General features: G+C 43.3%; 1 protein-coding gene and 2 long non-coding RNA genes across 6 annotated transcripts; 2 read left to right on the top strand and 1 right to left on the bottom strand.

Annotated features, from left to right (window-relative positions):
• Positions 1 to 1,021: 1,021 nt before the first annotated feature.
• On the bottom strand, positions 1,022 to 25,041 carry LOC308581151 (MOB-like protein phocein). Of its 2 annotated transcripts, XM_081183654.1 has the most exons (8): positions 12,151 to 12,311; positions 7,677 to 7,739; positions 6,702 to 6,802; positions 5,859 to 5,901; positions 5,584 to 5,670; positions 3,861 to 3,940; positions 3,195 to 3,306; positions 1,022 to 1,970 (listed from the first exon to the last, which is right to left on the bottom strand). In XM_081183654.1, the coding sequence occupies exons 1-8, from the start codon at positions 12,208 to 12,210 to the stop codon at positions 1,839 to 1,841; spliced, it is 678 nt and encodes a 225-aa protein (XP_081039780.1). In that variant the 5' UTR covers positions 12,211 to 12,311; the 3' UTR covers positions 1,022 to 1,838. The 2 variants fall into 2 exon arrangements, with proteins under 2 accessions (XP_081039780.1, XP_081039781.1); XM_081183655.1 differs by lacking the exons at positions 1,022 to 1,970; positions 3,195 to 3,306; positions 3,861 to 3,940; ... (3 more) ...; positions 7,677 to 7,739; positions 12,151 to 12,311 and adding exons at positions 18,523 to 18,758; positions 19,750 to 19,839; positions 21,554 to 21,718; positions 24,886 to 25,041.
• On the top strand, positions 8,063 to 11,282 carry LOC308581951. The gene is made up of 2 exons (XR_014005394.1): positions 8,063 to 8,477; positions 8,949 to 11,282. It is a non-coding gene; the product is annotated as an uncharacterized lncRNA (long non-coding RNA).
• On the top strand, positions 12,414 to 24,973 carry LOC308581846. Of its 3 annotated transcripts, XR_014005323.1 has the most exons (4): positions 13,538 to 13,967; positions 14,011 to 14,840; positions 19,238 to 19,321; positions 23,709 to 24,973. It is a non-coding gene; the product is annotated as an uncharacterized lncRNA (long non-coding RNA). The 3 variants fall into 3 exon arrangements; XR_014005321.1 differs by lacking the exons at positions 13,538 to 13,967; positions 23,709 to 24,973 and adding an exon at positions 12,414 to 12,428 and having other exon boundaries at positions 14,699 to 14,840; positions 19,238 to 19,736; XR_014005322.1 differs by lacking the exons at positions 13,538 to 13,967; positions 23,709 to 24,973 and adding an exon at positions 12,594 to 12,674 and having other exon boundaries at positions 14,699 to 14,840; positions 19,238 to 19,743.
• Positions 25,042 to 25,464: the final 423 nt, after the last annotated feature.

Consider the following 25,464-nt stretch of genomic DNA (forward strand, 5'->3'; position numbering starts at 1 on the left):
GATTTTGTTGCCTCAAGCCCCACGGACTTTCACAGAAATGCTTAATGGTGCTATTTCACTTTCCCGCTGGGGGAGGCTGCCTTGAATCAGCCATTTCTGACAATAACCATATGTATCCTGCTACCTCTGAAAGGGAAATTCTTTAGCCACTTGCTTTGAGGTATCCATCGCATCTACATTACTCAAGGTAGGCCTTACATTGGGTGAACTGACATAACTAGCTGTTGCTAAGAACACATCTGATGTGATGACCCTGTTATCCATTAAAACCATATTTTAAATCGAAAAGTAAGAACAGCACAGAGGGGCAGAACCTCTCAACAAAGTTGCCACCAACATAGCCCTGTTAAAAGCAAGTGGGGCTTGTGCCCATGAAGAGCTAAGTATCCCTTCTCCTGTAAAGGGATGTAAGGTTGCATTCTTGCTGTTAGATAGACCCAATTTGAAATATATTTTTTGCAGTTAAGGCATGTACACAATGCTAATCTGAAACACAAATTATGAATATTAGGAAATAAATTTGCACCTTTCATTCTGTGTTAATGAGCACCCTTCAAAATGAAGTGAGTGTGTGTGTGTGTGTGTGAGAGAGAGAGAGAGAGAGAGAGAGAGAGAGAGAGAGAGAGAGAGAAGTCAGCTTGGCAACATAAAAGCCGAAACTTGCCCATTTCAACAGATCAAGGGGCACTGGTTAATGTTTTCATGTGAATGGAGAATACACCCACTTCAAAAAAAATAAAAATAAAAAATCTCTCCAAGTCCATTTGATCACTGCTAGTGCTTTTAGATTTCTGCATTCATATACACTAACGCAAACCTGCAAATGCTATTTAAGAAACATACACTTAAGATTTTGGGGTGGGGGGTGGAATTCAATTACTGGAACATAACGCAGGTGGTATTTGCATGGATGAAAGGTAAGACAGAATCTCCAGCTGCATGTACTGTGATGAGTAGGGTTCAAAATTCCACGGAACCCTTTTGTTACAAATGAGCAAGGCTATTTTGGCACACTCTGTGGTAGTGTAAAATGAACTTTTAATGCAAGGTATCACCTGTAAGCAATTACTATAAATATGCACAGGTATAAGCCACAGAGCACTTTACTGTAGGCAGAAAGGAACACAAATTGCTTTTACCCACTGGCAAGAGGTGCAGGAAGGAAAACACGGAGGGGAATCTTTGCCTTAAGGTGACTGAAGTGAACATACGGCCTTTTGCGATACACAAGTCTCCACTGATACAGAAAGGCAAGTCCATAAAGAAAAAATCTAGAATACACTTTTGGCAGTATAATAAGTGTTATCCTTTTGGTATTAATACTGTAATAATGAATATTTGGATACACACATACTACAAGAGTTTAGACACTATATATGCGCACACCCAAAAAAAGCAAACGTTGGGCACTAAAACAAAGGTAGTTTCTATAAAATACAAAACGTAAAGAGTTAAATGGACTTGCAAGCTTCTGGTGTTAGTCAAACTAAGGCTAAAATTCCAACTTCATCAGTATATAGTAAGCTTCAGGTTTAAACTGGACAAGGTCTGAAGATTGTGATCCAATGATTGTTTAGCAGCAATTTTACAGAACTGTAAATTCTTTTATTAACAGGCAGTATAAACAGATAATTCTAATTTTATTTAAAAACCATGAGTGCCACACTGAAGAATATACAGCTCATGAATAACTTAAACCATATTCCATATTAAGAGGCAACGCACACAGCATACAAAAAGTATACTAAACAAAGCTCTAAGGATACATGATTGACGTTTCTAAATGATATATACAGTACACAATGTTAATTATGGAATCATTCAGTCCACGACACTCATCATGCCTCACTTTCGCCAGAAACTGAATTCTGCACCTCTTCTTCTAAAATTGGTACGATCAGGTTATCCTTGGACATCAGGTTGTATTTCATCACAAATTTGGTAAACCGGTGACACAAGAAGGTTTCATTCTTAAGACAGAAAAATAATAAAATGCATTAATATACACACATACACACACAGCGTGAAATACAGACTTGGGAAAGAAGTTATTCAAAATGAATCATGACCATGTTATAATTTCCTATACGGAGCCTTCCGTGTAGGAGAAAAGGCCCATCAGGATGCTTGATCAACACTCTGCTCTTGAGACTCTTCCCGCTCACAAAGCAGGGGGTCAATCAGGCAGACAGAAATAAGTCTGGGATGCTACTGCACAGTTTCATACGCAGAATCCTAGTTAGGTGGGCAGTTGTGACAAATAAGGATTGTTGCACTATTGTCAAATCATCTGAAATCTTGCTTAGTACATGGAAACATTTTGTAATTTCTGCTGAATCTAAAGGACAGGGTTTATGCAATAAGGTAATGCACACTTAAATATACTAGGAAGAAAGCAACATAATTTGCTTTCAGATCTGAGGCACGTGGAACTTTAAGTCCCACTGCCTATCTCAGACAAAACACTGCACACTAAGTATGTGAAGAAGAGCCAATATTCACCTACTCTCACTGGAATGTCTGGAGTTTTGGATATTTTGGAGTAAAAGGTAAAAGGTAAAGGACCCCTGGATGGTTAAGTCCAGTCAAAGGCGACTATGGGGTTACGGCGCTCATCTTGCTTTCAGGCCAAGGGAGATGGCGTTTGTCCACAGAAAGCTTTCTGGATCATGTGGCCACCATGACTAAACCGCTTCTGGCGCAAGGGGACACTGTGACGACTGCCAGAGCGCACGGAAACGCCTTTTACCTTCCCTCCACATCGGTACCTATTTATCTACTTGCACTGGTGTGCTTTCGAACTGCTAGGTTGGCAGGAGCTGAGACAGAGCAACAGGAGCTCACTCTGTCACGGGGATTCGAACCGCCGACCCTCCGATTGGCAAGCCCAAGAAGCTCAGTGGTTTAGACTACAGTGCCACCCACTTTCCACAAGCTAAACAGATTTTCTACACATACCACGTTTTGGAAGCAAAAAATGAGACTCAGCAGTGGTCTCTAAGAACAACTCAGTTTCAGTCGAGTTCAGAAATAAATGCTGATACTAAAACAAAGTGTCAAAAAGAGCAGAACTCTCTGACCAATTGCAACATGACCTCTAGTTCAATACCGTATTAAGGTATGTATAGTACAATCCTCTATCTACTCCCAGGCAGGTGGGTATAGAATTGCAGCTGTAGTATCAGAGTACTTACTTCGTATTCATCAAATATTTGGCGATGATGAAAATATGCATGTGAAAATATTCTGTAAATCCTACGGCAGACCGATCCTAGTTTGGCTACGGAGGATTCCTTTATACTAACCCTGTAAGCAATTAAAAAAAAAATTATACATGGACCTTACTTCTGCTATTGTTGCACTAAATGTTTAATGATGGTTGACAGTATTACTTTCATATATTATCCATGTAAAAATTATTTCTGGCAAAAATTTGTTCACCAAATCTATCTATAGATTCATTCAGCCCTGACATTGAGGTCCAGTTCCGAGGACCTTCTAGCGGTTCCCTCACTGCAAGAAGTGAAGCTACAGGACCTTCGCAGTAGTGGCGCCCGCCCTGAGGAATGCCTTCCCATCAGATGTCAATGAAATAAACAGTGATCTGACTTTTAGAAGACATCTGAAGGCAGTTTTTAAATGTTTGAAGTTTTGTCACATTATTATTAATAATAATAATAATAATATTCTGTTGGGAGCCGCCCAGAGTGGCTGGGGAAACCCAGCCAGATGGGTGGGGTATATATAATAAATTATTATTATTATTATTATTATTATTATTATTATTATTATTATTATTATTGCCTTCAGAATCAATCAAGAATATTTTAAAAAGCAAGCAGATTCACACAGAGCTTTACCTGCTGGGAAAATATTTATTGCTATTCAGAAGACATGCAGCTCCATCCAATGTGTGTCTGGTGTAGTCAATGGCAGGACACTAGAAAGGACCCAAGAAAGAGAGAAGAGAAACTGGAAATCCTTTTGCACAATCAGATTCCCATTATACAAGCGGGTGGGCATAACTGAATGTCATCTGAAGTTATTACTAGCTCTGATGCTACACCCATAAAGTAAGATGGCATACTAAAGGGGAAAGGTTGTCTTGCTTTAGGGGAATGAGCTTTTGTCTGAAAATACTCAGAATATTATGTATACTCCAATTAAGAAACAATACAATTCTAGGATTCTATGAAAACTGTTCAGATAATGGTTCAAAGTCGGAAAAAAGAAACAGTCAAAACAATTGGCAAAGTAGACACTATTACTGAAGTAAGAACACAAAAGATCATACCTACTGACTCAGATATCTAAAAACAGTGGCAGATTGTCACGCTGCGTGTAATTCCTCTTAAGAACTGGCATGAGAGTGACACACACAGAGTCACACTAGCATACTCTTATTTATTCATCCATGTAACAATTACAAAACTCATTTCCAAAAAATAAACTCCTGTCAAACCTTGCACTTCCCTTGATATTCTGTTCTAATTATTTTTAAAAGGTCCCATTTATCAAACAAACATAATATTCTGGGAACTACAATTACTCCTGTGAATCAAGTCAGTTACTTTGCCCATCTCTTCGAGCTCTAGACACTTCACTAGCCATTTCCATATAGCCAAAATACGGACACAAGATTTTAGCTGCCAAATTTATCTTTAAATGTCACTCCCCGTGCAATATCCTCCTCAATCTAATTCATGCTATGTATTATTTACACATCCCAAAATCAGATGCCATCTGACAATTCCGCCACTTCTCATACTGACAGACTTAATGAGACTTAAAAAAAGACCCCACCAGATCTCATTCCATTTTTCTCCTGGGATAGAAAAATCAAGACCCGTTTCCTACCTAATGCTCTTTATAGTGATCCTTCTTCCTAAATCCAAAAGTACTAAATCCAAAAGTATTTCACGATCCATCTCTGGACCAAATCCTCAGCTATTTCTGTATATATTATTGTGTAAATGCTCAGTAAGTGCTTATCCATGGAAGTGTCTGAACATATTTGTCTTTTCACGAACTATTACTATTCCAGTGTGAAGGCTCTGAACAACATGCTACAGGTAAAGGGGAAGCCTGCTTGCTTTTATTACTCTTTTAAAAAAAGCAAAACTACCCAAGTTCTTATGCAGAAAAACAAATTAGTACTTGGCTTGGAAAAGATTAATGAAACCTTTTTTAAAATCCAGTAAAATGTGCAGTCATGGCTAGAAAACTAAGTTTGTCATAAAATGATGTCAAGATTCAACAGCTGTGGGCCAGGAGCAAATTAAATTGAACCATGACTGCTATGGTGACGTGGTTTGAAGGAATGATACTTGTATCTACTACTACCACTACCGAATTTCAAGTACACAGTAACTTATGGTGGCAGGCAAGTATACTCCTCAGATGAAAATTATAGCTGATCTCCAACTTGCACGTGTGCTTACCACTTCATGCTGAACAACCGAACCATCTTACAGACAAATAGTGAATGGAAAATGGTAGCAGGATAAGGGCTGGAGGTCCAGTTGTGTGAAGTTGATATGCAGGGAAGAGTCTTGGCAGCTGCTTTTTATATTCCTTTCTTACCTCTTTGGGAGTTTTATGGGCTGCACAAAGAAATATCCACTGCTCAGTTGCTGTCATCTGCGTGCATGTATCCGGATGGCATTCAGTCTGTTGAAACATTTGTACAATAAAGATTACGCCAGGCATAGGACCTCACATTCAAATTTCTCTCTCTCTATTCCTACCACCATGACTAATAAGAAACAGAGCACTGAAGAACAATATGAAGCATTAAGATGCAAATACATAAAAAAGTTATTCTTAATTGTCAAAAGGAAGATAAAATAATAAATTACCTGAAGTTTAACCGCAAGGCCATTAAGCTCAAGACAGAACTGCCTAAAATTTTAGAACACAGAAAGTTAGAATTCAGTGGTGTCCAAACTTTTTTCAAAGAGGGCCAGATTTGATGAAGTGAAGCGCCGTAAGGGCCGACCAAAGTTGTTAACCTTTTTAAAAAGATTTTATCCCAGGAAATAAACTGCCACAGGGGCTGGATTAAACTGACCAGCAGGCCGGATTAGGCCCCCCGAAATGGACTTTGGACATGCCTGGGTTAGATAATCACTTCCCTCCCCCATTAAAACACCACAGTCCAATGATTATGAACTACAATATTTTGGATTATATCTAGCATTATAAATGCTGTCATTTAGCATTCTCTAACTTGGTGTCCTTCACATGTTTTGGACTACAACTCCCATCATCCCTGACCATTGGCTATTCTGGCTGGGGCCAACCAAATATCTGGAGAACAGTAGGTTCAGAATCCTGAAACCGCAATTTGTTATTTCTGGAATTAAAGTGTGGTCGTGGGGTGGGTGGGAATCACACAAAAACTGGCTGGCTAAAGAATCCAGGATGGCTGCATTTGACCCTTGGCCTGAAGTCCGCCCCCCACCCCGGTCTGTAAACTTGAGTATATCATGAGAAATTTGAATTTAATCAAAATGGCTTTGGTAGTGACAGAAACAAATTTGTTTAACCGTAAAATATATTTCTTCTTAGGATACGGACAATGACTTGGACAATACCAAGCAGGCACTCATTCAAGGATGAAGGCCCCAAGGCCTTTTTTTCAGAGACCCGTTTCAGTTAAGCTCAAACAATTTATTTATTTTTTACAGCACAGATCATACCTTAAGTGTTCATACTTCCAAACACCTTCATCCTGTCCTTCTGGAGGTTCAAGAATTTTGTCAATGTTTGAACAATCCGCCCTTATGTTTTGCTGGATATACTAGAGGAAAGAAATATTTAAATAAGATACATTTCACTGATGTTAATAATAATGTCAGACATAAACTCAAGTGTGTTCAAGACTGTGGTAAATTTTGTTGTAGAAATTTCTCAACACACATTGTTAGAGCTGGATCCAGTGCTGTTGCACAGCAGACTTCTGATAGCACAACAGATCTTCCCTTATCCTTTCCCTGCACACCCTCAACATCTGCTCTAATCTGCACCCCGTTCTAATGTTGGGCCTCCAGTGTTCCAAAATGGAAGAGCGACTGTTACTGGAAGCACAATATGTAATACTGACATATTAGAACGGGGTAGGAACCTAAGGCCCGGGGGCCGGATGCGGCCCAATCGCCTTCTCAATCCGGCCTTCGGATGGTCCGGGAACCAGTGTGTTTTTACATGAGTAGAATGCGTCCTTTTATTTAAAATGCATCTCTGGGTTATTTGTGGGGCACAGGAATACGTTCATTATTTTTTTTCAAAATATAGTCCGGCCCACCACATGGTCTGAGGGACAGTAGACCAGCCCACGGCTGAAAAAGCTTGCTGACCCCTGTATTAGAAGGAACATGGGCTCAGTGGTCCAAAGGCTATTACTGTGAAGGCATTTGAGGATCGAACAAACCCAACTATAATTGCAAGAAAGCTAAGTAACAGCATGCATGGAACACCACTGTCTTCCTGGTGTGCTGAAGGCTAACCTATCACAAACAATCACAGCTGCTCTTTACATACGACAAGTAAAATTGTCTTTGTAACTATAGAAATGCACTGATATATATTCTAGGCAATTAACAAACAGCAAGAAGCAGAAATAGATGAAATGGGGAGAGGAGAGGTGGACACAATGAAATTAAATATGATCTTACCTGCTGAACTGCCAATGTGCTGTCCATTTCTTCAAAAGATTCATCAGGCCAATTATAAAAATCCTAAGATAGTAAGGGGAAAAAAGACTTAAAGCAAACTGAAGAAAAACAGAAAGATTCCAGTCCAAAAGATATTCATTACTGCAAGAGCACTTAGAATGCTATACAGTGGTGCCCCGCAAGACGAACGCCTCGCAAAACGAAAAACTCGCAAGACGAAAGAGTTTTCCGTTTTTGAGTCGTTCCGCAAGACGAATTTCCCTATGGGCTTGCTTCGCAAGAAGAAAGCCCATAGGGAAATCTCCAGGGACCTCTTTTAAAATACTGCCGGTCGGGAGCAAAGACTTTCGCCCACCGCCGGCCTTCAGAACAGCCTTCTGAAGGCTGGCGGTGGGAAGAAAAGCCCTTGTGTCCCCCCCCCCCAGCCTTCAGAAGAGGTCGGGGGACAGACTGTCCCCGGACCTGGTCTGAAGGCGGTTTCCATAGGAACGCATTGATTGATTTTCAATGCATTCCTATGGGAAACCGTGCTTCGCAAGACGAAAAACTCGCAAGAAGAAAAAACTTGCGGAACGAATTAATTTCGTCTTGCGAGGCACCACTGTACATCAAAACAGAACAGACATAGGTTTATACTGCGCAGTTGCACACAAACGTCCAAGTGCAATTCCATTCTATTATTAGGAATGCTCAGCTGTTCCAACAAGACTGTAAAGTCCTTCAGGATATCCCTAATTTCACCATCTCTATTGTCCAATTCTGAGTTAATGCAACTAGCTGAATGTGGTGATCTAGTACAGTGTTTCCCAACCTTTTTTGGGCAAAGGCACACTTGTTTGATGAAAAAAATCTCGAGGCACACCACCATTACAGCCCCGTGACGTCAGCGCGCAGCGTCACGCCGGGAGGGACGCACAAAAGTGTAAGTTTCAATTTTTTTCCCTCCCCCTTGCCGGGGAACCTCCAAGCTTTGGGGGTGGGGGGGAGGAGGCAGCAAAGCGAGGCAGGAAGGAGACCGCGGCTTGGCTGGGTGAGCTTTGGCAGGGGCAGGGAATGAGAGCCGCGAGGTGGGCGCTGCAGACGGAGGCGCTGCCCGCCGAGCTCGCAGGCAGCCAGGCAGGCAGACGGCGAGAGCCCCGCGCTGGGCGGCCTCTCCTCGCCGCCGCCGCCCCACCTCTCGCCGCCCGACTCACCCGCCTCCCTCCAGGCAACATCTCGCGGCACACTAGTGTGCCGCGGAACAGTGGTTGGGAAACACTGATCTAGTAAAAGTAGCTACTGCCAAGGCAGCAATATGCAACCTACACTTACAGCAGGGTCAGGTAATGACATCAGTGCAATATCACAAGCCATGACACTGCAATGATGTAGCAGTCTCTGTATCCCATCTGATATACTTATCGACCAGCAAAGCAAGTAGTGAGGCCAACTGCAGCATTCTAAATATTTCACTACAGATTGCAAGGGGCGGGGGGGGGGGAATATTGTAGGTATTCTGCTGAGACATGTTCACCTATTACCTAATTGTCCTCAGTGACTACAAAATGTCAGCTGCAACTTTGCACACTTATACAGAAGTCACACAAACCAGTGAAACTTACCTGGCAGTGTACATGTATAGGGCCGGGCTATTAGACTGCAATCCTAAATTCTTTGGTTTTGGATATAGTGCTATTTATTTCAATAGAACTTAACTCCATGCCAAAAAATGTTCAGGGCTGCAATACAGAGTTTCCAATATCCCAGTAGTCAATGGTAAACTAGTTTTCTGTGATGGGCATTTTGACTATAAGTACTTTTAATGAAACAGGTTGAATAACTATAATGGTAATAATTCCAGTTCTTTACAATGCTATAGTCTGTCCTTGTTTGCTCTAAACGGATGCACTGAATTTTAAGATGTGCCAGGAGAAACTCAAAAAAGTTTGCAATCTTTTCTAAATCTATCTATCCATCTATCTGCCTTTACATAATACACCGACAGTTATCAGCCCACACCCCTTTTACAGGAGACATTTAAGGTATGTCTCCCACAGCTTTCTCAAGAGGATGACTCATGAATCTTTTCAACTGGAAAAAACACCATGTTACTGAAAAAGAGTAATGAAATAGATAAGAACATACATGAAAATGACTAACTAGTCACATCATAATTTTTTCACTATTCATAAAGGAAGTTACAATCAGATGGTGGACGAAAAATGTCCCGTATGTCACAGTTTTCCTGCTACTTTATTCAAGCCTTAATGCTTTACCAGAAGGCACTATAAAAACGCGTCATAAGACTTTATTTTTGGGCCGCGGGTGGCGCTGTGGGTAAAACCTCAGCGCCTAGGGCTTGCTGATCGCATGGTCGGAGGTTCGAATCCCCGCGGCGGGGTGAGCTCCCGTCTTTCGGTCCCAGCTCCTGCCCACCTAGCAGTTCGAAAGCACCCCTAAAGTGCAAGTAGATAAATAGGTACCGCTTTATAGCGGGAAGGTAAACGGCGTTTCCGTGTGCTGCGCTGGTGCCGGCTCGCCAGAGCAGCTTCGTCAGGCTGGCCACGTGACCCAGAAGTGTCTCCGGACAGCGGTGGCCCCCGGCCTCTTAAGTGAGATGGGCGCACAACCCTAGAGTCGGACATGACTGGCCCGTATGGGCAGGGGTACCTTTACCTTTACTGTATTTTAAAAAGGCCTGGCTACATAATTTTAGTAGTAAGGGGAATAACTTGAAAATAACAACAGGAGTCATATCTAATTTAGTATCCAGCCATTTGTATGACACCAGCATCTCAATGCTGCATATGATATGCAATCCTTCAAGATGAATGTACCTATCTAGTTAGTTTGCAATAGAACCCACTTATTACTGGGCATTTCATGCACACACACCCTTTTCAGTTGGTGCATTCCTCTGGTATTATCCTAGGATAACTTCACAAATGTTTTCTTTAAATTAAATTATAAAATGAACTTACTTGCCTCCAGGTTATTTCCTTCAGTCAAAATAAGGCACTTTGCTATATACAAGAGTCCCAACGATACAACAAATACATATAATTTATAGCCGAGAATTTGACTTGAATAGTCAAAACTTGCAGGCATGGCCAAACTTGGCCCTCCAGATGTTATGGGACAACTCCCATCACCCCGAGCTAGCAGGAACAGTGGTCGGGGTGATGGGAACTGTAGTCCCAAAACATCTGGAGGGCCAAGTTTGGCCATGCAAATTGCTGTGCTTGTTTTATTTATCAGCAGTTCAGCCTATGAAAAAAAGGGTAATACTACCTATACTTTTTAACTTGCCAAGATGGACTAAATTTATATGTATACACTACATGAATTGCTAGTATAAAAGGATGGCAAGTGGGGGAAAATAAATAAGACAAAACATATCAGTACAAGTTGCATCCAGTTTTGAGAGGAAATGGCTGGAACACAAATACTCAAGACAGCAGTTAAAACAATACAGAGAAAAGGGAGAGTAAGAGACAGAAAAGATTCGCATTTCTCAATACAGTAACGCCAACTGCTTTGAAAGGTTAAACACAGATAGGTGTAACCTGGGTCTTAATTACAGCAGGCAAGAATAATGTCAACACGAATCTCTGCCAAATATGCATTTTTTAAAAAAAATAATACAGCAAGTACATGAGCAACCTCACAGGCACCAGCCCTGAAAAATACAGGCTAGACCGCTTCTACTCCAACCACCACCCTCCAACTCCTCCCAGCTGCATTTATGAAGTCACTGCCCCCTTTACACGCAATTTTCCCCATCTTCACCCAGCACCTGAAGTCACCTTCCCAAGACCCCACCCCATGGACTCTCTCTCTGTGGGACAACCAACTCCGTCAAACTCTTCCCTGCGCCCCTATATTCTTCTCCCCCAAACACCCTCTTTTTCCTCTTTCCTCCCTGCACAGGTTACACGCCGTTTCTTTTCCCTTTACCTTAAACCTTCCTTTCCTAACCAACGTCACGTCCCTAAATTCTCTTTATTTCCGAAGCAGCTGCTTTGGAAAAAAAAAAAACACCCCACAACCCACGTCCCTTCCCCGCAACTCCCTCTTATTCTCCTCCCTTTCCAGAAATCCCTGCTCCAGCCGCAGGACACGCAAGGCCGCAGCGGGGCGTTCAGACGTTCGCGAAGTACACGGGGGTGGGGGGGAGGGGAAGAACCGCCCACCACTTTTTGGTCAACGCCGGATCAGGACCCTGCCTGAACCCCCGACCCTCCCCCAACACCCAAACTAATAGCGCGGCCTGCCATTTTGAGGGGAACATCCTACCCTCGCGTTAACTTTCCCCTTCGCGGCGGCGGCGCCTCATTGCACCTCCCCGGGGAACGGAGCGAGGCGGAGAGTAGGCCTCGGCCGCCGCCGGCTTCTCGGCCCCCGTCACCCCCCTGCCGCGCCACCGGGGCCCCCTCCTCCGGCACCCCGCTTCCCACCCAGAGCCAAGGACCCATCGAGCGGGCGCCGGGCTTACCTGGGCCTTGGTGCCCGGCCTGTTCCTCCTCAGCACAGCCGTCCCCTCCGCCATGACCATAGTGACAGCGAGCGGCGCCAGGACCCGGATGCGGCGGTGGCACAGCAGCAGCAGCAACTAACCAAGCGGGGAGGGCGGGGGGAGGAGGAGGAGGGAGGCGGGAGAGGCGCGAGACGACGGACAGGACAACGCGAGACGAGCGAGCTTCCTCCGCGGGGAGGGGGAGCCGAAAGCCCGGCGGGAACGGGTAGGAGAAGCACGTGATCGGCCTACGTCAGGTCGGCGGGGGCGGGAGGCAGGCGCGAGCGCCGAAGAGCAGAAGTCTCACAGGGGCGGGGGAGGGAGGAGGAGAGGGCAGAACAGCGCACGCGCGCCCCGAATTGCAATAGAACGGCGAGGGGAAAGGGGGAGGAGCGAGTATGCGGAGGGCGGGAAGGAAAGGGCGGGAAAGGGGGCTGAGGAGAGGTAGTGAGCCGCCCTGAGGGCGTGCGAGGGAAAGGCGGTGTATAAATCTAAATACAATGGTTGCCATTAATCTGATTTGAACTGATTTTATAATGAAATGATTTTAGAATGTTGTTTTATTTTATTGTTGTTAGCCGCCTGGCTTCGGCTGGGGAGGGCGGGATATAAATAAAATTTTATTTTTATTATAGATAGATAGGGCGCCTCATATATAGGCAAAACTGTGTGGGAAGAAAGCATAATAATAATAATAATTGCCCTGCACAAGAAAGAGGCCTGGACAAAAACAAAGGACGTGCTCTTTTTAAAAAAATAATAATGGGTGTGTCAGAGAAGCTTTCTTAGATGTTCACAGGAACAGGAGGAGGGGAAATAAAAAACACCCTTAGCCGGTGGGAGTTGAAATACCGTATAATAATAATAATTTATTATTTATACCAAGCACATTTGGCTGGGTTTCCCCAGCCACTCTGGGCGGTTCCCAACAGAGTAATAATAATGATGTGATAAAACACCAAACACTAAAAATTCCCCTGTACAGGGCTGCCTTCACATGTCTTTTAAAGAGAAGATAGCTGTTTATTTCCTTCACATCTGAAGGGAGGGCGTTCCACAGGGCGGGTGCCACTACCGAGAAGGCCCTCTACCTGGTTCCCTGCAACCTCACTTCTCGCAGGGAGGGAACCGCCAGAAGGCCCTCGGAGCTGGACCTCAGTGTCCAGGCTGAACGGTGGTGGTGGAGACCCTCCTTTGGTTCAACTGGTGCAAATAGGTTTTTGGACAAAAATGAGGAGCGAAAGGCGGAGGTGTTTCTCATCGCTTGCGGCCATGCTACCTGCCCTTGCTAACTTTTGACAACAGGGCAAGGCAGTGGCCAGAACATGTCACCTCGCAGACACTTCTCTAAAACATAGCACATTATTATTATTCCATTTACAATGGTACCTTGGGTTAAGTACTTAATTCGTTCTGGAGGTCCGTTCTTAACCTGAAACTGTGCTTAGCCTGAAGCACCACTTTAGTTAATGGGGCCTCCTGCTGCTGCCGCACCGCCGGAGCACGATTTCTGTTCTCATCCTGAAGCAAAGTTATTAACCCGAGGTATTATTTCTGGGTTAGCGGAGTCTGTAACCTGAAGTGTATGTAACCTAAAGCGTATTTAACCTGAGGTACCACTGTACAACATAACCAACTTTTCCTCCAAGGAGCTCGAGGTAGTGTGCATAGGGCTCCCCATTCTCTCCTCACAACAACCCTGTGAGGTAGGTTAGGTGGAGAGGCAGTGGCTGCCCCAAGGTCACCTGGTGAACAAGCTTCATGGCTGAGTTGGGATTTCAACCCTAGTCTCCCAGGTCCTACTCCACCATAACCGCTAAGCAGCCTGGAGAAGGCCAGACTGCCTCAGGGGCTTTTGAATGTGCCTTCAGGAGAACAATGCTGATCTGAAGGGGGAAACTAGGAAGCAGTAAACAGAAATATTGCATCCACTTTTATTTGTGGTCAATCCAGCACATTTCTTAGCCTGTCCATTGTAACATAAGTGTTATGTACTGAAGTTCTCACCCTGGGCCAGCAGGGGGATACTGTACATAGTTATGCAAATGAAGGATCGAAAGTGACGTTCAGTGATTGGATAGTTTGTAAGCAAATGAAGGATCGAAAGTGACGTTCAGTGATTGGCTAGTTACAGAAAATGGTTACTGTTGCATTCTAGTGGAGCTCTATATAAGCAGGCTGACTGAGCGCCTCAGTTCAGTTCTGTTCCAGCTTACAAATAAAGAGCTGCTTTGGAAGAATCACTGTGTCGTCTGATATGTTCGCCCACAACTTAACAATAAGAGTCATAAGAGTTCAGAACTGGGTTTCCTTTTAACCTCTGAATGGAGCCTTTCCATTTTAGAAGAAGCACGGGTGAACTCAAAATCTTATAACTTTGGTCTATGAAAATATACCATTGCTACACCCTTAGTGCCTATGCCAAACATGTCTACAGCTTCCCATCATTCACCAGGGCCAAACCCCAGCCTTTTCCCTCTCAAAAAATATTGCTCACCAAGGCCTTTCATATTTGCTTGCTTTTCAGAGCGGGTTTAGCAAAGCAAGTAGAATTAATTGCCCTTGAGAAGATCTTCGCCACGGACAGAAAACTGGCCACAGCTCCTAACCTTAGTGGCAGATCAGGGAGCCTAGCTTTCATCGGTTGGCATCAAACCTTTCTATAAAAGGTAAAGTAACATTCAAAGAAAGTTTGGGGTTTAAAATTTAAAATTTGACTTGTTGCTCTGGTGGATCTATTCCATAACAAAAATAAGGGGGGAGCCTGGCTTTTGGTTTAATCAAGATCACATTTTCACTCTAGAATGGAAGAGGGTTTGGCTTATATCGAGCGTTTTATTTTAAGTGTTGCAGAAATTGACAATTATTTGCACTCCTGTCACTGAAGCAGTGCAACCGCATGAACTCACTTTGTTCTTTAATAAAAATAGCTACCAACCCCCCCTCCCCATAAATAAATTTCCACCTAAAAATTGGGGGGAGGGGTAAACTAACCTGAATAACAATAACCATATGTGCCAGGCAGACTAGCCAATGGGACAAGGTGTGTAATAGAACAGTACAACACCGGGTTTATCAATTTCTTGTTTTGCTTATTACATTTACACTTGTAGAAGCAACATAAACTATGGGAACAAAACTTTCATTGTGACTTGGCACCAAAAAACAGGTGTTTCCAGTGTCACTTCAGTTTCTGGCTAGATCAGTTGCAAGTCAGCTACTTATATACAGTACACTAATTTAATAAAGAGGACAGGTGTTAGGTCTCATTGGCATATTAATAGGATCCAAAATGGTTTAAAAGAATACCCTAGTATTTTCGTGTAGGAGTGCCAATCCGGAAGACCACCTACAGTACAGTGTGGCTAAAAAGAGAGAATTATGTATGGGGAAATAAGGTGACTATGTACAAACATACTTTTGTCTGCTTTACAACAAACTGGAATTTGGGTAAAACATTTACTTGACAGAAAGCTAGAGGGAGCAAGGCACTTGTCATTATTTCCTTTCAATGAGAACCTGAATTTCTGGCAGTGGTCCACGTCTTTCTAAGGAAGTTTGGGTAGAAGCAGGGGGAAGTGGGTGCACCTTTCTGACCTCTCAGTCTAATTAAGTCTACCGTTTCATTCTTATCCAGCTGTGTTATCTGGTGACACTGGGAGATCTGTGGTGCAGGTCTTTTTTATTTGCAACTTATTTGCATTCATTTCAGTAGACAGCACTTCAAATTCTACGATATTCAGAGCCACGGGAGTTTAAGGAGTGCCCTCATTCATACCATTCTAGAATTAAAGCAAACACCCACCCATAAAGTTCTGCACACTTGGAGGGTGGGGTTCAGATAGCATTTCTTGAAGAGAATCCCCTCACCCATGCCACATGGCAAATCTATTTGATGAGGAGGAAACTTTTCAAAATTAGTAACGGTGTCAATATGTGCTGTTAAAGGCAAAACCCAAGCCCTTTGGCAATACTTTAAAATAGTTTATTGAATCCTGGGCCCATGCTTTGGATTTGTTTATGGCGTTGGAACTTTTTTTCTCTCCCTCTCCACATGCACCTCATAAATTCCTTTAAATATTGACTATCCCTGCTCTTAAGGGGAGGTGTAAAATATATTTTGGTTGTGATCCATAATTAAAGAGAATCATGGTTTGCAGCAATGCCCTTCCTGAAGCTGACCTGTCAACCACTAAACCATAAGCCAGTTTCAAATAAACAGTACTGGCCTTGTTCTCTGTGATATAGCCTTGCAGTGGATGATATAACATTCTCAGCTGTTGGCACATAACATTCTGCATAGCTTGTGCATCATGTCCCCCCATAATTTACAAGGGAGAGGCTCTTTATTTCTTGGCAGTTGAATCCTAAACATAGTGGCTTAGATACTGTTAACTTAAGTACACAGAAGGAAAGATTCCCAAAATTTCCTTCCCCCTTTTTTCCTTCCTTTATGGAAATTGGGAAGGGGTCTACCGTGGGGTAGGTGGTAGAGGTTCTGGGTGTATTTGTGGCCTCCACTGAGCTCAACTTCTCTCAGCTGCCAATTAGGGTTTGAATGCTGTTGCTTTAACCGGGGCAGAATTCACATGTTGGATTTCCATCATTTGGATTGCTCTCTCCATCTGTTCTCTAGTCAAGCAAGTATACAGTGGTACCTCGGGTTACAGACGCTTCAGGTTACATACGCTTCAGGTTACAGACTCCACTAACCCAATACCTTGGGTTAAGAACTTTGCTTCAGGATGAGAACAGAAATTGTGCAGCAGCGGGAGGCCCCATTAGCTAAAGTGGTGCTTCAGGTTAAGAACAGTTTCAGGTTAAGAACGGACCTCCAGAACAAATTAAGTACTTAACCCGAGGTACCACTGTATTCTAAATCAGGTTTCTCATTCATCAAGAGCATTATTTCAGTGTCAAACTTTTGCATTTCGTTTTCAAGCCTCTTGTTATTGTGATTTGCAGGTCTGGGTCTTGATGTGCCTCATATTATCTCTGCATGCCTTCCTCCATTTTGTTTTTAGGGCAAAAGTATTTCCCACTTCTTTTCATTCCTTTAAACATTTTGAGAGAAATCATTACATCAATCAAAATGGGAGGTCATCAGAGCATGAATCCCTGTGGCCAAGCTATCCCTGTCCAGGAATGGCTAGCAGCAGCGAAACCTGGGCATAGGCGCTCCATATTACCAAAGACCCCTGGCTCCAGTGACTATGTGGTATCGAGGAACAGTCCTAGATAATGTAACTGTTCCTTCAGGGTATGTGCAACCCCCCAAAAAACAGGTGGCCCCCAGATTCCCAGACCTAGGAAACACCCCACTTCCACATATTGGTGGCATCCAAACTTCAAATTTTCTGATGACCTCATACAGCAGTTTCATATAGAGAGAACAGGGGACAGAACAGAACCCCGTGAGACCGCATGGATTAGTTTTCATGGGGCTGAACGGAAACCTCCCTATGCTGACCTCTGAGACCAGCCCTGCAATTAGGAACAACACAGTGCCCTCCACTCTCAACTCACAAAGTTATTTCAATAAGATACTGTGTCTACAGTATCAAAAGCCACCGAGAAATCCAAGAGAATCAACAAAGTTGCACTCCCCTCTACACTAAACAAGGCTGTTTCAGTTCCAAACTGGAGCTCGACACCAAAGTAGAATAGATCCAGATAATCGGCATCCTCCAATGATGTCTGGAGCCGACCAGTAGGTGTCATCATTTTATATTTGCCTGACAAAGCTATTTTGGTTTTCTCAATACTGGATATGCTTCCCCTTTTTCGATTTGCTGGCATGCAGCATTTTGAACAGAACACAGTAGCTTTTCTGGAAACTGTTTTACATCCCTAATTTTAAAGAATCGCACATTTTATTTCCCTCAAATGCTGGTAACCCTTCCGTGACAGCGCAATAGCATGGCCATTTTGAGTTTGTGCACCAGTAGCTCCTAGTGAGAAATGTGATGTTTTCCAGGTTGGAAGAAATTATTTTATTCATTGACTTTTTAAAGGGATAATTATACTCAACTTGTGAACTCTCCAAGCATTCTGATGCTTTGTTTTTGTTTTTCTAAAGATGGAGAAATTGGTCCAAAAAGCTCTTTAGGATTCCACGTCGCAATGGCATGATGTAAAGAAGGCTGTGATGCAGCACAGGAGGGATTTTGGGGGGGAGGCAGGAAACTAAACCCCAAACTGGTTTCATGGTTCTTTGGCTCCTAGTCTATAGCTTAAAAAAAATATATCACAAGCCATCACTGTTTCATCCTGAAATGCTTTGGCTACTTAATTAGCCGGCAAGCTGCTCTAAGTATATATTTTTTTAAAAAAACAACAGAACACACAGAATAAGATAGTAAGAAATGTATTTTGGCTATACACATTGTTTTATTTTGAAGTTACAATGATACTTGGTAATTTGGGAGAATTTGCATTTATTAGAAAATAAAGAAATTATTTACATGATGGAACAGAACCATTTGAGCACTTTTTGTGGAATGAAAACTTAATGATAACGCAGCAAGATGAACTGTTCAGTCCACGTATTTTCCAAGAATATCACCATCTCTAAATATGAAATAGTCCTGCAAATAAAGAAAACAAATTTGTTCATGTTGAAGATAAACAATTAAGTAGTTCAAAAGCTGAAACACTAAAGCTCTTCCAACACAGAGATTTATGACATGTCCTTGGATCAGTGCTATACAAATATTAACCCAAGGACAGTTCTTCTACTTCATCATTGCTATTGCTCTGAAAATTCCCCCAAGACAGACTTCAGATGAATTGTCTGGAATAGTTTACAGGGGTTCAAAAGAAAATTAAGAGATTCAGCTGGAATTCTTCTATAAAAGACCCATGTACTCTTGAGATTTTAAATCTCACCTAAGGTTTACATACATATACATAAACTTTTAACTTCCCCCCACTTTACATGGTTTGCAAACTTATTTCCACAGATGGTTTGGCCCTAAAATAGTACATACAAATGCTAGAATTTGTGCAATGGTTGTTATTTTTGAAATGCAGGTCACACACTTAGCAAACTTCTATTCCAATACAGGCAAGTTAAACCACAAGGAAATTACTGCAGTGGCTACAAGGGGCGAGTCTTGCCTGTCGAATACTCAGGTTTCTCCCCAAGGAGGTAAGTCACAAATGTGTTTCATTACTTCTTGGTAACAGGCCTAAAAGCAGTAAAATCTCTTCTCCACCTCCCACAACAAAGGAATGGGGTTGCAGAAAGAGGACAGTGGCTATTCCAGATGCATTACTTCTGGATGGAGATGAAGGAAAGCAATGAAATGTTTATAGAAGGTAGGCAGAGACTGAGGCAGTGTGCATATACCTCGGAACATAGCATATGGAAACTATTAGGTATACGAGAATTAGGTGAGCAGACCACTGAGGTTTCTTGGGAAAGGGCATGAAGATTCTAACGAAATGTATGTGATCTTCCATAAAATTAAGAGAAGCACTGCTTTTGCCTTTGTTTATAAAATAAGAGTTTAAGCAAGTATAAAAGTGGCATACAGAGTATAATATGCAGTATAGAAATTTAATTCACATACTAACCTTGTCATCCAGTACAACTTTTGTTCCACCATACTCCGGTAGCAGAACCTTCTCCCCAACTTTTACACTAACTGGACGAGTGTCTCCCTCCTAAAGGGGACAAAGAATAGGTGCTGACAATGTATGTTACTATGCTCTTAAAATGTTTTCTGTAGTGGAAATGCAGCTGCAATATTGCATCAGTTGGAGCTTCTGCACCAGGCCCAAGGGCAGCCTCATACCAAGCACACTGCTGTCATCCAATCTCAGGGCTACTAGTGCATGGTGGTCAAGTGATTCCGATCTGGATATGGCCGTAGCTGGCAAACTAAGCAAAGCTGGTAAAAGGCACTCGCAAGTCACAGAGGTCACGTGAGTCTCCAATGACAAAGATGTATCCAGGAGTACCCACAAGCTACGTACCGCAACCCCATCCAGAACAGGTTACTGGGACCACCTACCCACAGGGCATCTTCCCAGGCTTTCGACACAAAGGCAAAATATAAATACAGGGCTGCATCAACACTACAGTGGTGCCCCGCAAGACGAATGCCTCGCAAGACGGAAAACTCACTAGACGAAAGAGTTTTCCGTTTTGGAGGTGCTTCGCAAAACAAATCTCCTATGGGCTTGCTTCGCAAGACAAAAATGTCTTGCGAGTTCCTGCGGGGTTTTTTCCTCCCCCCCCCCTTTTCTAAGCCACTAAGCCACTTATCAGCTGATCCGATAAGCTGCTAAAAGCCGCTAATAGCGCTAATCCGTCAATGGGCTTGCTTCGCAAGACAAAAAAACCGCTAGACGAAGAGAATCACAGAACGGATTCTTTTCGTCTTGCGAGGCACCACTGTACTGTTCCACTAGCTTGGCATGCTTCTGCATGCACAATGTAACTACACGCCCTCAAAAACTGCTCCAGGATACACACACCTGGTACAGATTTTGAGGGTACACGCAGAGAGGAAAGGAAAGAGGTGTCCAGTTGTGAAGTACATAGTAAGTAAATAAACACCACAGAGACCGTTTATGAGCCACTTACCCAACAGGAGGAGGCAAGTAAAATGCATTTAGATGAGTGCCCTTTGCCCCCTCCCCAAACCAGAAAAGACACGAAGAGTGGCTGGAAGATAAAGCGCTCAACACAACCTCCACAGTGGCCTCCAACCTGATGTTTTGTTCTCCAACTCCTATCAGCACCAGCCAGCCACGGTCAAGTGCTGGGATGATGGGAGATGCAGCTTAGCAACAACTGGAGGGCACTAGGATGGGGAAGTCTGCTCCATAACATACATCTGTTACATGCACAAAAAAACCAATTCTTTCTTTCTTCCAATCTTACATCCACATCCTATGAAAGTTTGCTTGGATACAATGTTGTGCTACATTTAATGGGACTTACGGATAAGTTTGCATTGAGTTACAGCATTACAGGCCTTATCACTAAGAAAAGCAAGGAGTTCAGTTACCATTAGCTCTGTGCTATGAAGACATGCCAGAGAGTAAATGGCCACTGCCCATTCCAATTCTTTCTCAAATAGTGGAAGAGCTTGGGGGAAAGGATCATAGTGGTGGTTGAGGAAAGAGGTGTATGATGATGCTGATGTGCAAGTGAGGAAAGGCAGAAAAACAGCTGGGGGAGAAAAGCCTAGGAGAGCAGCAATCAGATAATCACACCTTGAAATGTTAATTAGAAAGCTGTTGCCACTGTACCACACTGCTCATGATGCTTGAGGTAGAGTGGAGAGGTGATTTTGCCTGGAGCACTAAGAAATCTCATGTTTCTTATCTGAAAAGCTATAAAAAGCTTTGATAGGAAAGGTCTGCTTACCTTGCTTTTAGAGCCTGTTCCAACTGCCACAACAGTGGCTTGCAACACTTTTCCTTGTGATTTTTCTGGAATCATAATGCCTCCTTTAGTTACTGTCTCAGCTGCACACCTTTCCACCAATACACGGTCAAAGAGGGGAAGAAATTTTTTAAATGCCTGTCCTGCCTGTTAAAACAAATCACAAGTCATAATGTACCATAAGCAAACCTGAGTCTCTCAGCCACAAGCACATTGTCATCTGAAGCAGCAAACATGTGATTCTACCACTTTTGCACCACATTAAAGGAATGATGGGGAAATAAGGAAAAATCTGGAAAAAACATAGTTACATATATACAATCGCCATTATGGCCAATGAAGTGTTACACATGTCAGTACATTTTAGGTAAAGCAACTTCAAGAAAAAGTTAAATACTTTCTGTAGGTTTTTTTTACACATGATCTTAAGATACATGCTTCCTAATTACTCAGTGACTCCTTTCTACAAATAAAGGACATCATGAATGTGAACCAACACCAAAATTATTGGCATCACATGCTGTTAAGAAATGAGACTCACTCCACAGATCTTGCTCAAAGGAAGAATTCGCAGAAAAAGCTATCTGAAAAAGCCATCTTCCCTATAAAAAAAAATACCAACCTTATTTAAATATACCTAGGTGATCTTATTTAAAACAGTATTAACTACATTGGAATAAATAAATTTTGCACAAGGATGTGACTGGAAAATAGAAATGAAAGGTAGAGAGTTATACTGCTTATGTGTTTCAAATTGGAAGAATAGGCATACATGTAGTAATGGCTTTGGGACAACTTCCAAGCTTTGGTGATTTGGAAACTTACAGATACCACGGAAAATCTACCAACATTAAATTTAGTGTACTAGCTTTATTAGGACAACCAAATTATATCACAGAAAGGTATGCAAGGCTCATCAATAGGAACCTTAAGTTCAAGTTAAATGATAGCACCACAAGAAAATGTTTAACAGCAAGAAATGTAAATTAATATTCCACAGTGTAAAGCATGTTGAACTTTGGACATTATTAACAGTTTTTTGGGAGGCCATCTACTTGTGCCCACCCACTAGTGCACTGGAAGTTCGCTTGCACAACTGAATACCCCTTCCTCCTGTTCCCTCATAACCCCAATTCTGTTCTGACTTGAGGACCCTGGGGCAAACTTGGAGGGCATGGAGGAAAAGGAAGGGAAATATTCCCATGCAATTTTAGATATTACCCATTAACCAAAACATTTTATCCAAGAATGTTTTGATCTGGAAGCATTAAAATAGTAAAGGGTGTACTTCTACTACTTTCTGTAAAAAGCAACATACAGTATTCAATTTCATATTTAAAAGGAAGCTTTTTGCAAGACTAGATGCAAAACAAATCCACATTTTTAAGCAGGCAACTATGTATGGGTTAAAGAGCAACTATGTAGGAGATAATAGAAAACCAGAGAGTGCTAAAATGAAGCTAGCCAGATCACATGACGCTGGCTCACTTTCCCGGCCTTCTCGTGGTTTCCAAAGATATCCAGCATGGACACTTACAGAAACAGCTAGAAACCAGGAGAAGGCCTGGGTTATCTGTACTCTTTGGACACTAGAGGTCGCTACTGCAGAAGGAAATTTGAAAGTCTTCTCGAACAAGCTAAGAGTTACAGTTTATTAAGAGATTTAACAAGTATGTCCCTACCAAGAGTATTCAGCAACAAATATTAATAAGTAAAAATAAAAAAGAGTGTCAGCCACCTATTTGGATACAAGTCAGTAAAGCTTTTGCTAGGAAGTTCTCAAGGGTTAGGAATTTACAGTACATTGTGCAAAAATACTTGGACTCTAAACAAACTTTGGTTTACATCTTAGTAAGAGCATATTGTCAGCACCAACTCTTTCAACTGGTACCAAATTGCTTTAGATTAGTCCATCACATACCCCACTTTTGGCAATAACAATCCCTGCATGCTCCTACACTATTATGAGCAAGGAGACTGCTACAGAGGAGCAAGTCCCATAGGACTTACTTCTGAGTAGGTATGGTTAGGATTGTGCTGTAGGGATTTACCTTAAATCAACTAATTTGACCCAAAAAGGATTCATCTCATCTCCCATTATTTTGTCGCTTGCCCAATAATTCCTTTCCTTTTGCAGCACTACTGAACCAACAACTATCCACTCTCAGGAACAGTCAACGATTGATACAGCAAAAAAACCCCTGACTTTGCAATTTGCACACTTCACCACACAATAGATACAACTTGTTGCAAAGCAGAGGACGTTCCTGTCACTCACTGTCAAGAGATTCAGAAGATAAAAGGATAAGATAATAAGGAAGAATAAAGAGCACATGGTGTTGTCAATTTGATTGACTGGTAAGTAACCACTCCTTCATATACAGTGATACCTCGGGTTACATACCCTTCAGGTTACAGACTCCGCTAACCCAGAAATATTATCTCAGATTAACAACTTTGATTCAGGATGAGAACAGAAATCGTGCTTCGGCGGCGCGGCAGCAGCAGGAGGCCCCATTACCTAAAGTGGTGCTTCAGGTTAAGAACAGTTTCAGGTTAAGAACGGACCTCCGGAACGAATTAAGTACGTAACCAGAGGTACCACTGTACTGGGGAAGACAGGGTCAAGGAGGCATGTGCAAAAGATTTCCTCCTCACCACCTCACACCCCTTCAGGACTTGGAAAAGTACGATGGGCAGCATGACTTCCCAAAAGGCTTGAATCCCTGTACTTCCATGCTGCACGTGTGTACTTTACCAAGGGTTGGAAGGGACCACGAGGGTTATCTAGTCTCACCCCCGGCAATGGAGAATCTTTTGCCCAAAGTGTGGTTTGAACCCATGACCCTGAGATTCAGAGTCTCACGCTCTACGAACTGAGCTACCCCTCTGCACTAACATCTAACGCTATGGAACTAACTCTTCCAGGAATTTGCCTCGTCCACCTCCCGCCATCACGCCTTGTGAAGGCGAGCTGCACGCAGTCCATTCATACGTGCATCACGTGGAGGCTCCTGTATTGGGGGTGGGGTGGGGCTAGATGACCCTGGGGAAACCTTCCGCCTCTACCATTCTAGGAAGGCGTCCACTCTCCCCGGCCCCGGGCTCTGCACTTTTGCACCGGGGCCGCCAGGGAACTGAACCCCACTGGGGGGTCCCCTTCTGCCTATTTTACAGGAGAACACCTTTCATCGTGAATGGGTGGAGACAGAGACTCAAGAGTTGCATTAATGAGAGGGAGAAAGAAGGAAATACGGATTATTCTTCCCAACCCTTTGCAAATACTTCTCGAGAGGAAAGCGCGAGCAGCTTACCATGACGCGCGCTTTACAAGGGCTCCTGCTCCCGCTGCGAGGACTCCTTGCACCCCTGACCGACCCACAGAGCTAGCACGCGCGGAAAGGGTCACGGCCCGCGCGTGCGCAGACCTTGCCCCGGAAATGGCGGGGAAACTACTTCCTGTGGCGGTTAGCTGAGGCGTAGTGGGGGCGGGGGAGAATAGTTGGGATAGACTTTAAAACTTTTTCGGTTCGCGCTTTCTCATTACTTGCCGCGAGCCAGATTTATTTTAAAAAAAAACAAACCCAGATAAGGTGTTCGGGTTTGTGGGCGTGAGGCGACACTCCCGCCATCTTGAGCGAGGGCGAAGGGGAGCGGAGGTGACGCAACGCCCCGCGCGACCTTTCGCGAGCATGGGCATTCCAGAAAATTCTGGAACCGCGGGGCCCGGGAACCTGCGCAAGGCATAAACGCCCGCGGTGCCTTTTACGTTTTGAAACCCGTCCAAGCGCATAGCGCAGGCGCTCCGGGGAGAGAGCCCCGCCCACTCAACCCACCCCTGACGTCTCCTGCTGCCGAGGCGAGGATGGGGCGGGGCGCGAGGGTTATGCCGC

This window comes from Podarcis bocagei, assembly GCF_964188305.1.
Source record: "Podarcis bocagei genome assembly, chromosome: 1".
Taxonomy (NCBI): domain Eukaryota; kingdom Metazoa; phylum Chordata; class Lepidosauria; order Squamata; family Lacertidae; genus Podarcis; species Podarcis bocagei.

Excerpts from the sequence above, each read along its gene's own strand:
- LOC308581151 (XM_081183654.1), bottom strand. The coding sequence starts at position 12,210 with ATGGTCATGGCGGAGGGGACGGCTGTGCTGAGGAGGAACAGGCCGGGC. Across the intron at positions 5,902-6,701 it reads TGGAAGTATGAACACTTAAG|GCAGTTCTGTCTTGAGCTTA; the intron begins GTATGATCTGTG and ends CTAAAATTTTAG. Across the intron at positions 1,971-3,194 it reads AAATATTTGATGAATACGAA|AATGAAACCTTCTTGTGTCA; the intron begins GTAAGTACTCTG and ends TTCTGTCTTAAG.